The sequence below is a fragment of the Gallus gallus genome, chromosome 5 (assembly GCF_016699485.2).
Source record: "Gallus gallus isolate bGalGal1 chromosome 5, bGalGal1.mat.broiler.GRCg7b, whole genome shotgun sequence".
Classification (NCBI taxonomy): domain Eukaryota; kingdom Metazoa; phylum Chordata; class Aves; order Galliformes; family Phasianidae; genus Gallus; species Gallus gallus.
In genome coordinates this window covers 8,821,652-8,834,264 of record NC_052536.1, presented here as the reverse complement: position 1 = coordinate 8,834,264, position 12,613 = coordinate 8,821,652, and the positions used below count along the sequence as shown (strand labels likewise).

The following is a 12,613-nucleotide window of genomic DNA, read 5'->3' as shown; positions in this document are numbered from 1 at the left end:
CAGTCCTTTGGCATCAGGTGACTCAGCAGATAGTGTGCATTTGTGTGACTGCATTTATCATGCTGGGAAATCCCAAATCCTCTCACCAAAGAATCTGAATAATTGATGTCCTGACATGAAACTTAAAGCCCAGTTAACAGAGCATCTACTAATACTGAATGGGGGAATAAAGTAATCAATTTCAAATCCATTTGGCCACATCCATTTTAAAGTGATGAGATATATAGAATAGAAAATTTGCAACACAACAGACAACGTACAGAAATGTGTGAACATTTATCTCCCTCACCACCTGTAAGCATTTGCTGTTTTCTGGAAATATAAAATACTACTATTCCAACCATGACAAATAATTATGTCCCAATGAAACAGATCTCACTAAAACCGAGGAATTGTATCTTCATGTAGGGACGTATGTTTCATTCTCCTGGATGTCAGTTACGGAGAACTGAAACGGAACTTACAGACATGGAAAAAAGAATGGGACTCAGTTACTTCATGCTTATGTTCCTTTAAGACCAGAAGCTTTAATGGAGATTTTAATTAAACTACCAGAAATTCTTCTGTGGTGAAAATTCTAAACAAAGAAATATTTATATCAGGCTATAGTATCTCCTGGAGTTAACAATAATGTAAAGGGATGTGCTATGACTAACATTGTTACGGGCAAATCAAATCAGAATTCCGTGTTGTTGGCAGAAAATGACTTCAAGTGGAATCAGGAACAGCCATAAATTACGTAAGCCAATGCCTGTGACTGTACAATGGAAAGGCTTCTGTTTGTTCTAAGAGATAGTGGATCAGTTCCCCAATAACAGAACTAAGCATTTACTGCAATATTTATCTTCACTTCTTATTTTATTTAGGGGAGGGGGAAGGAATGGGGTTTTTCCTTCTTTTTTTTTTCTTTTTTTTTTCCCGACCAACTACTTCCTGCCACAAACCACTGAGGAAGACAGCAAAGTTCCCTTCATATTGGTCATGATGTTATCATTCTGGGAAAGCAAGCTTCTTCAGGAGAGCAAAGTTGAAGTAATTCAGTAATCTGCCTCCAAAATTACTTATAAAGAGAAACATAAAAAGAAAAAAAAAATCGTGCAGCCTCTCCCACAAACGTGCTGAACAATCACATCATATTTTCCTGCTTTACATTTTCCAGATTTGCTTCACATAAAAATAGCTATGAACTTCAGATATGGGCTACCTGTGAAGACAAAAAAAAGTCTGTTCTGCAGACATGTATCCATGCAAAAACAAAGTAAAATATTAAGGGTCAGAAACATGCTGACATTAGTGACAATGCAAAACCCTTCAACCTCTAGATTTCTGTCTTTAATTTAAAAAGAATGATTGCTTTTTACGCAACTAATTGGCTGAATTATAATCTTTTTATGAAAGGATCTTCTTATGAATGTAATAAGGACGCTTGGCTGGGACAGTGTTTGGAAATACTGAGAGAACTTTGACTACCACTGTCCCACTTTCTTCAATGACCACACTCAAATTCACGAGCTCCTACCAAGTACCTACATTATCCTCCCTCAAAATTCAGTAAAATACTGCTTTTATGTCACATCCATAAACTAATAGGGCACTACATCTTCCTTGCTCTGCCTTAAGCTGCCTGACTTCAAGTATTAATACTTACTTCAAATTTGTATCATAAACTCTTAAGGACAGGGATCATTATTTTTATGTTATTTGGCATGAAAGAAAGACCAGTTGTCACAGTCCACAATTAAAGCTCCTGGATTTTCCAGCAATGCAAATAATACTAATATAGACATTTGATAACATTGTAAACAGTCCTTAATCAATAGTTTGCCTGTCAGCTTGATTATGTACAAGATGACTAATATCTCTGAACGAAGACTTGTTATACAAGATGATAGATGAAAAAAACAATTTACATATTTAATTCAGATTTTTAAACATGGCTTATATTGTAAATATACTGCACGGTGGTTTTGTTCAATTCCAGAAGTCTAGGAACTGACCTCATCCTAAAGCTTAAGCAGCGATTTCTTCCTTACAAAATATACATCACCTGAAAGGAGTAAAACCCAGTTCTAGTTCTGCAAAATGATGCCTGTATATCATGCCATTGTAAATTTTCCCCTCTCGTTACCACTGTCTCTCCTTACAAGCCATATTGGTATAAGGAGTTGAAACATTATAACGTCTGCTCATATGAAGCTCTGTTAATAAGATAGCTTTCACTATTGGATTTTGCTGTTAATACATAATTCTTTTGACACTTACATCTTCACTGGAAGTACTACAGAAAAAGATTTCTTCTGTCCCATGTCATTAATTACACTACTGTCTGCATACATTTTCTTCTTTGTGGTTCTGTTTCTTCCACAGCATCTGCTTTACTATACAGGTATGTTCTTGCTGTTTTTAAGCATGAGACTTAAAATATATTTTCATTTACGTAATCACCAATAGAAATTATGACAATGTATTAAAAAAAGAGTAAGAAATCTACTAAAAATTATGTTATTTAATACAGTTTCAGTCATGAAAAAATTCACATGGACTAAGATACCATCAGAATTGGCAGAATAGAGATAGAAGAGGAAAATTAATGGAAGATGACAAAACTTCTTGCCAGGATAATAAAGATCTTTCAAGACGGGAGTTTCCTAAACTAAAGCCAACGCAATTCAAGAGTGGAGAATGCTGAAGTAAAAGCGGTTTCATCCCAAGCACAGAGTAAGATATAAATGATTTGAAGGAAAAACAGCAGTTAGAAGTAAGGGTGAAAAATCTATCAGTACTGAAAGCTAACACCCTAGAGAAATTTTTTAGCCTTATAGAAGGCTAAGCAGCAAGTATTGCTGTTTATCAGTATTACCTGGGCCAAGCACAGGTGAACAAGAACACAAGTGAAGAATGACAACTCATGTTAAATATTACAAAAAAGAACACAGGAATTTTGCTTTTCAAAATAACTGTCATCCACTAACTGTACATAATTTCATGGTATTTATACAAACCCTAAAATAAAAATTAATATGTCATTTGGTGTAATTTAGCAAAAATAGTATTAGTACCAAATTTCCTCCCCCCCCCTCTCCTCACCCCCCCTTTTTTTAACCACACAATTGGGTCGATATTCCCATGATTCCAGCTGATATCAACTGTAAGATTTGCCTGATAAGAGACAGAAAGTGGAACTGATTCCTACATCAGCCTTTCATCATGTAGTTCCTCTGATTTTACAGCTGATGCTGAATAAGAGAGAGAACATTTCCAATTATAACGCTTCTGTTACATAATTAACTTGGAACCGGGTGTCTCTTGGAAAGCGTTTGATGGCAAAATATACAATATGATAAACTACTCTGAAGCTCTCTAGTACTGCCTCTTTCATCTTCACACAATGTCCTTATCCTTACAACTGGTAGACTTTTTAGAATTAATTCTATCAATTCTACTTTCTTCACTATAGAGAAAGGCATAGGTGTATGGAGTACAAATGATAAATGGGCAGACATGTCCATGAACATCTAAGCCAAAACCTGTAGATTTCACTGAGCCCTGTTCCACACAGCATTTCTCTAATGTTTCATTGTATATTATAGAATGTAATTAGCATCCATAACTGACTGAAATTTTACTCAAAATTTGACAGTTTACAAGCATAAAAAAAGGAAAGGGAAAGGGAAAGGGAAAGGGAAAGGGAAAGGGAAAGGGAAAGGGAAAAGAAAAGAAAAGAAAAGAAAAATCAATCCTAGCCTCCAATGCTACTCAGGAAGATCAGACTGGAGAACATCACTTTAGCTGAAAAGGGAGGGACCATAGGAGAAGCAGGCTGACTGAGGCTTGGAATAGCACTGAGGAAGAGACACTTAGCTCACTCTGCTTGTTCTCCAGCAGACAGGGTGAAATCGGTGCTTACAAAAAAATCATTGCTCTTGCAGCACATTAAAACTTCAAGAAATACAGCGCAACCTGGACTACAACTTGCCACCTTACAAAGAGACATAACTGAAATGGCATATCCAAATTTTGTGAATTTGACAAGGTCAATTACACAACTCTCAAGCTGTATTCCTTCAGGCAGTAATAAAATGAAATCAAAATTAATATATATCCTTTTCGTCTTGCCCTTTCCTGCCACACAGAGAAAAAGCATTCTTTACTGAAGCAATACAGAATAGTACATTTCCATCCTATTACACACAGAGAGAAATGAGTGCATGCCAAACAAGCACGGACCATCTGCACCCCAAATATACATGGAAAAATTCATGTATAAGAACATATTATTTATAGTGTTTCAATTCTAAACAAAATTCCAACAGTATTACTAACAGTAAACTAAAACCTTTCTCTAACCCAGAAGAAAAAGATGTTTGTTTTTGTGACATTAACAGTACACATTAAAAAGTCCACTGTCACTGATGAGTCACATTTTGCCCATGTCTAATATTTAAAACATTTTTTAAAGAGCATTGTGACCATTTTTTCTAGAAAAATTTAAGTCTTTCTACTGATGAAAAACATGTAACAGTACTGACTTCTCGCCTATTTAACCTTGCCAGCTGTGAGTTAGACAACTTCTGTGATCTGTTTGAGTTTTACAACAGGTCAAACACCAGACTTCAAGAGCGGGAATCCTGAAATTTCAGTAGACAGCCCAAGAGTTGACAGGATGCTGCACACAGTGTAACATTTCTTGCTGTTTTGACTAGATACATGTAGAGACACCCCAAACCAACCTCTATGTAAGCAAAGACATCAGGATATGGACAAAACCTGACACACAAGCACGTTCCTTACTTTATGTATTTTATACTTCATTTATACTTACATTTCATTCTTTATTATATATTTTTTACTGTTTTCCCAAGAATATTTTTTAAATACCTGAAGGCTAGAGCTTTTGCTACTTCATCAGACCCTTCTAGAACCTTAAAGCATCGCCTCTAAGAATATATTTCCCTTTCTACTCAGTTTCTTGGTTTCATTTGCTGGAGTCACATGAAAACACATCTTTCTTATCATTTATACCTCTCAAACAGTTGGTGTCTGCACTGTGTGCACCCATGTAAGTGAACCTGTAAGTAATTGCTTTATTGGTGCTCTCTTTTATGTCAGGTAACAAAATGAATGCATATCCTGAAAGTTAACATTTCAGATGCACAACAGTCCTTGAGCAACAGAACTGTGACACTGTGGAACTTCTTTTTATTATTTCATTTCAAGTAACAGGAATTACATTAACAATAAAAAGTTGTAACGAAACCCCATCATAGTTTCCCTTAATAATTCATAATAATAGCAAATAGAGATGATAATATAAGTACTTAATTGATGTAGTTCTACAGTGCTCATAGATTTGTTACAGGCTTTCTTAATGCCAACTTTAATTGGAATACAGTTGAGCATAACATCAATGAAACACAAAAAACCCATTATTATTAGATTCTCAATTCTTATCTATCCCTGGCTACCAAGAACACTGTGTATTTTCAATGTGGCCCTATGAAATAATATTTAATACGCTTCTGGCACTAAACATGGTGTTCTGATAACAAGAACATCAGTAAAAACAAGTGCATACTTCCAAGCACTACTTCACAATTTTTGGAAAGGATAAAAACAACTGCACTTACAACAGAAGCAAGACATTTCTGCATATTGAAGCAGCAGTATTGTAAAACCTGTTCTTTGCCTATAGAAAAATGAAGTACAGCTTGAAGCATGCATGCATGAATGTATGTATAAACAACACTGTATATGCTAATTTAATGAAATAAACAAGCAATTCATTAGAAAAAGCCATGGCATAGTTTGACTATGCATATGTACCAGCTTTGCCAGAATGTTCTTTTAACAAAAAACAATTCATTCCCTTCAAATGATTTGAATTTCAGTTTGTACCTTCCTCCAGACTTATCACAGACAGAACAGCAGAATGCCTTGTTAAGTAGCAAAACTTTTACCAGTCTAAGATTTCTATTAAAAAAAAAATCCATCAAACAGAAGACTCTAAACTGCTAACCAATATGTTAGAAAGCAGGAAGGCCAAGGGAAAAAAGATGTAGCAGGATTTGATAGGATTTATTCCCAAAACAGAGAAAGAGGAACATTAGTTTCATTTAACAATCCCTCCAAAAGATTATAAAGGGAAATTTGAAGGGGGTTAAAGAATGTTACTCATTTTTCTTAATTTAAGAATATTCATACAGATCTTCGTTCCTGTGCAGCTTCAGGTATATATCTCAGGTAAAACATACTCATATTTCAGGTATAACATACTCATACTAAAGGATGAAATACTGAAAACCTCTGGAGAAACTGCAAAATGCTTCAAAAAGTTTCACTTTGACTCAAATTCCAAATAAAACATGTAAACTGTTAATATTAACTAGTCACTATAAAGTTTGTCTACTGATCTTATGCTCTGAAAAACACATCAGTTTGTGTTTAGTATGAATAACTTAGTTTTATACCAAAATAAGTACTTTTGCCAAACAATTGTATCTAATGGGACATACCAGAGGGGACCATCGCTGAACCTGAGGATTAGATCTGGGAAAAACAAAATTCTTTTTCTATTATGCATTAACAGCTGGCTTTTGCAAGCAACAGTCAGGTTACTTTATTTTTTCAGTTCAGGTCTGGAACATTAAAAAATCATCATGCTACTTACATCCGGGGTCTCACAACTTCTGAAAGTATAATTTCAGTTAAATAGTAAGTAGGAGACTATTTCATTACACAGAAGATTTCAGTGAACTTTTTGTGAGAGAAATTGTGCAAGATCTCACTACTTCTACTGAAACTTAGAAGCATATAGAAGAAATTATTCTACATTCAGTGCAGCTTGACTTCTCCTTGATTATGAGATTAAAACTTGACTAATCTTATTTCAGCACTCATGACACTCATGCACCCCTCATTTTTACTTTCTTCCATTTAACAACAATGTACATAAAAACATAAAAAACAGGAGCGCTTTTTAATGAAGTTACTGAGAACTTACCCTATAGAAAGCAGTTGTCAGGGGTAGCAAGGCTGCAGCAACACTATATTCTTCTGATGACGAGCAATCCTTCAAGAGAAACATATGAAGAAAATAAGTAAAATCATTTTCAATTTTATAGAATCACAGAATCATAGAATTACCAAGGTTGGAGAAGACACGCAGGATCACCCAACCCAACCATCCACCCATCACCAATAGTTCTCATGAAACAATGTCCTTCAACACAATATCCAAACATCCCTTGAACACCTCTGTGTAGCATAATAAGAACATATATAAGTATTATTATATTTTTTTCATTGAATTATATTACATATACATATATTAGTATATAAGAACACCTGTGTGTAGTATACTTTCATTTCAGCCTTATCTAGTCCCTCTATCTTTGTTAGATGTAATGTATATTTTAATCACTTGATATAATGTAAGACAAACATAGATGAGTGGGTGTGTGTACACATACATATTGTGCCTCAATTTCTTCTAGATGGCTATTGCCAAAATTTTTCAAATTTAAGGAATTTATTAGCAGTGTTCTCCGTTCCTACGCCTGAAATACAAGTTCACCAACAAAATTTACATATAAACATATTATTAATTTAGGAAACAATAAAGATGTAGCTTGCTTTCATTCTGGTCCACAGAAAATCTGTACATTTTGTAAAACAGAAGTGATGTGACGACCAAAGGATGTACTTCCAAAAGGTTTATAAGAAGAAATGGACATTTATTTAATAAGATATAATCACCTCCACAGCCTTTACAGAAGCTTGGCATAACATAAACTTTAAAAGAATTGAAAACCCACTCTCTTCACAATCTCAGAATGCCTCATTCAACAGCCAAGTGTGTCATTCGTGACTCTCTATGCTGAAAGTGGTATGCCAAAGTAAATCAGCTAGTAATTGCACTGATAAAAATAGTGATTTTATTACGGAAGTCCTTTAAGAAACTAGATTTGGAATGTAATCTAATATTTTGAAAAACAAACTACTTGATTTTTTAAGACTTTAAAAACAGAACAAAAATATTCCGTAAGTTAAAAAAAATATACTAGTTTTTCTTTTTTTTCTTCACTAAATTTTTTAAGATTAGCTCTTTTTGCCAACCCCAAGAAACAGAACAACACACATACTTCTACTAGACAAATGTAGCACCACTGTGCACCTGAATGATGAATGGGAAAACAACATTTCCATTTGAACAACTCATGTCAATATCTTTAATATTCTTCCCTGCAGTGAGTACCCTTCAACCCTTTAATTCTACGTAACACCTGATAAAATTACAAAATTGAAATATCACACATTTTCCTCTGTCAGAGTTTTCATTTATGCCTTCATCTCACTGTACTCCCTCCCTGGAGTTCTTTAAAAAGAAAAACCTGGCAACTGTGATAGCAGAAATATAAAATACATGTTACAGGAACAATCATAAGTGGTCGGCAACCCTGCACGTAGCAGGGGGGTTGAAGCTAGATGATCATTGGGGTCCTTTTCAACCCATCCATTCTATGATTCTATGATCATTAGGATGTTAGTTTTAGTCCCCTCAGTGCTCCTTTTCAAAAGGCTGGTGAGTGATCATGGAATGCAGGTTTAAAACAATAGATCAAAAAGCTCACAACTAGACTGTTCTTCTCATTAGTTCAGGAGTCCATTTCATCCTTTTCAGCAACAAATAATTCATCTTTTGTTGCTAAAGCTAGCCTAAACAACATATCACTGGCCATACACAAATACAGTAGCAGTTAGAAAATTACTTATGTACCTGATTTGAAAAGGTGTACAATAGACTCATAGATGAGAAGCTTTATTTCGGTACAGTCGTTGAAGGCTTTGACTTATCTAACTCGGTATGAATGGATATATGCTAACCGTGCATGGAAAACAAATGGTGTGCAACTGTTCAGACTTTATAACTCGTTCAAATCCGGTAGAGGAAAACAGTAAGAAAAGTAGACACTGAGAAATTAGATGTATATTTTAACAATACCTGTCAGTATTCTGACATGTATGTAAATACCCAAGATTTGTATATGGAATCATTTTAATTAGATGTCCAAACAACAACGGTGAAGAACATAGGCACAGCTGCATTTCATTCTCAATTTCTGCATTATTTTCTATTGCTCAAGATAGGCCCAATCCCCACGTGGAACTTGTAGATTACCATAAGGATATGTCAGAATCAGAATGAAAATGCCAAATTTAAAATCAGACTTTACAACATTCAAAAATACTCCAAAATTTTTAAGGAAATACATTACCTTATTTCTCTAAGTGCTCCTTCATAACCAGTTACCAAACAATCCATCCTGATTGTTTCAAGATATCTACTTAATCCTTCAGCACAAATTATTTGTAAGAGTTCTGGATTTTACCCAAAATATACATAAAAATATTTTTATTAAAACTGAGCAATGCATCTTCACCTAGAGAGCATCCAATATTCCAAGAGCTAACATATGTCTCAAAGTTATATATCACCACCACAACATCGTGTATTATTTTTCCATTCCTTCTTGCAAGTATGAAATTCTCCACATACTCTGTGTCAGCAGTACCCCCTGGACTTGTAGTATGGAGGTATTACCTACATATATTTTCCTCTGTAGCGTGTGACAAAACCCGCAAAATGATCTCAGTTTGGAATTAAGCACAATACTGCTGTTTTGAGAACAGTGAAATTAACCCACTATTTATCTTCCTTCTGGTAGCATGACAGAACACAATTGGTAATGGAGCTGTTATAGCAAAACTGTAGCCTCTCAATTTAAATGCAAACCAAAGTACTGGAAATGTCATATATGTATTGTATTTAATGAACTTTGGCTCTTGGAAAAAAAGAAACACAGTTGCTTTACATATAACAATGTCTACCAATCGTGAAAAATATCTCTTAGAGAAGTATGCAAACCAATTATAAAAATAATTAGAGCTGTTTTCTCACACTGCAACACAATAAAGTTGAAACACAAAGGGTAGTGATGGGGAGGAACAAATATTCTCAACAATGAATTTTTAAGAATCAATGTCTTATGACAGCAAATTTTGGATTTCCATCATGCCACGTGTGCCATACGCAGAGTGCTTTGAATCCACACCCAAATGGGGTGAAGATCTGGTACATATTTTGACAATACTGGTTGTATATTTCATAAGTAGATGAACTCTGCAGCAGACTGGAAGTTTTCAAGTAATTCAGATACACTTAAAGAAGTTTTGGTAAATTGAATTAAAAAGTAAATAATACAAATATTTTTCCTTTTACTACTTACCTTGATAATATATTTGATTTGATGTTCTACTCAGCTAAGTATGCAGTAAAACAGTTGTGGTTAGATAGTACGAAATGACAGCTAGGAAGCTGCAGATTGAGGCTGCTTAGATGCATGGGCTTGCTGGCACCCAGCGAGGCACTGAAGGCCTTTGCAATCGTGCAGATGGCTCAGGCCTCCTGCACCGGAAAGGAGAAAGGAGGGACAACTGTTCCTTGATTTCAGAACAAGTATTGACCTGAACTTCTATTTGGAAAAGGTAGTTTGTCATCATCAATTTGAGAATTCCTCCACAGTCCAATCCTAGCAATGAACAACAAACAAAAGCCATCCCAAGTAAAGTTTTTTCCTTGAGGTGCGTGCCTGGATTCAACAACTCCTTTAAGCACCCAATGATCTTCCACTGGCTACAAGAGCAAGTTCAAGGGAGCAAAACAGTGATAGTTAGGCCTAACTTTATTTTAGCTTCCCTGAACAGGCCACAGAAAATATCTGATATTTAGAGATTTCTGCTTCCCTTTAGTCACATGATAAAAATCCAGGACAGACATATTAAATACCTGATAACATTTGAAGTTTTCTACTCAGGTAGAAAAAAATAAATCCATCTTGAAAGTCTCTCTCATTAAGTACTAGTTGATAAAGAATGTGGCTGCGTTAAACTGTATGCTGCCTTGGACAATAAACTTTCCAAGAGGAAACCACATTTTTAATGAGCTATAGCAATCTGAATACACTGAAAACCTAGGACCCAATTCTGCTTTACATTCAACAGCACTATAAATAAATGGAATAATCCATAAGCCTACCACATGAATTGAACGTGCAGTGAATGCCTTCAACCTAATAAGCTACACATGGCAGCTCTTGACCACGTGTGGGGCTTTCTGCCAGTACAATCTTGTGTATGTACACCTCATTAAAAACACTGAAGGAACAATCACTACTGCACTGTAATTTCTAAGAAGTACTGAATGCTGCCCACCATCATGAAGACCAAGAGCATTCATCACAATGCAGGACTGTGCTCACAAACAATCAAGAAAAAAAGCCAGAAATGCTAGAACTACATGTTTTTTAAAGTGCTAACGTAAGACTTGCTAACTTAGCATGTGGAAGGTCACAAATTATGTCCACAGTAAGAACATTAGCTAAAAATTACAGTGAAATATGCATGTCAAATTCCCAGATGATCTCAATGGTGCTTGAATGTAATTTTTGTTATGAATCTACTACGCAGATAGATTTTTTCTGAAATCTAAGTCTTTTAATACTTTTCATCTCAAGCAGTAAAGAATTCAGTAGTCTAATTTAGAAAAAAAAATGGCCCATGAGAGGAGTAGGGATTCACCACGTAGAACTCCAACTGAGCTCAAAATTAGAACTTAATTTTAATTAACTGATTTTATATAAATCATTCAGTTTCATTACATGAACTGAGTAAATTATGCATCTATATGTAAAAGCAGTATTTATGCAATCAAACTGCAAAAAGTGGTAGGCTGTTCTCAAAACCAAACATAAGATCCACCCAAATACACCAAACAATGAAATTGAAGACATTGCAGTACCTCAGAAATAGCCACGGTGCTGTTACAGATGTAATCTACCACAATCTCTTACTTTTCTTAATAGAAAAAAGCAAGACTTTCATTCAAATACAGGTTATTGCCAATTCTCATTCTGATTTGAAAGAAGCACCTAAAACACCACAGGATTTCAAAAGGAACACCTATTCCATGTCCATCAATGTTATGACCAACATTCTTTATATTCAGCCTCAGCAGAGTTAAAAATCCAAGTAAACAAACTACCAGTTTTACACTGTACTCATTACATCTAATGTAATTATATGTTGCCTTGAATGAAAGCAGACAAAAAATAGTTGTATTTGGAATGGGCATTAATTTTAGAAGCATTTAAAGTGCAAGATTTAACTCTACAGCCAAATCCATCCTCCAGAGCAATACTCAAAATAGAATTTGCTGAAATAAATGCATGTATGACACTAATTGATAACATTACTTATTACTAACAGCTTATAATTATCTTCAAAAGAAACTCTGGAATCTGATTTTTCTGACGTTTTGGATGAAGTTTTCTTACTGAAATAACCAAAACAGTCTTTTCAGTGAAAGTTAGCACGCAGTCTGCCTAGTAAAATTAGCAGCACTGCTAACTGCTGCTTCTTTATAATGGGATCAAAAGTTCTTATTTTTCTTGTCACCAAAAATGAAATCCAACTTCGCTGAAGTTTTTTTCAGCTACATACAATTCTCTGGGACTCGAGAGACAGGATATGAAGACATACTTGGAAGACCCATATA

General features: G+C 34.9%; 1 protein-coding gene across 4 annotated transcripts in view; it reads right to left on the bottom strand.

Annotated features, from left to right (window-relative positions):
• Positions 1-12,613, bottom strand: part of SBF2 (SET binding factor 2) — a 232,491-nt gene that overhangs the window by 60,602 nt on the left and 159,276 nt on the right. For all 4 annotated transcript variants that reach the window (XM_015286380.4, XM_015286382.4, NM_001012895.4 and 1 more), the window contains exon 17: positions 7,001-7,069. In XM_015286380.4, coding sequence (XP_015141866.1) covers positions 7,001-7,069 — 69 coding nt within the window. The remainder of the gene's footprint in view (positions 1-7,000; positions 7,070-12,613) is intronic.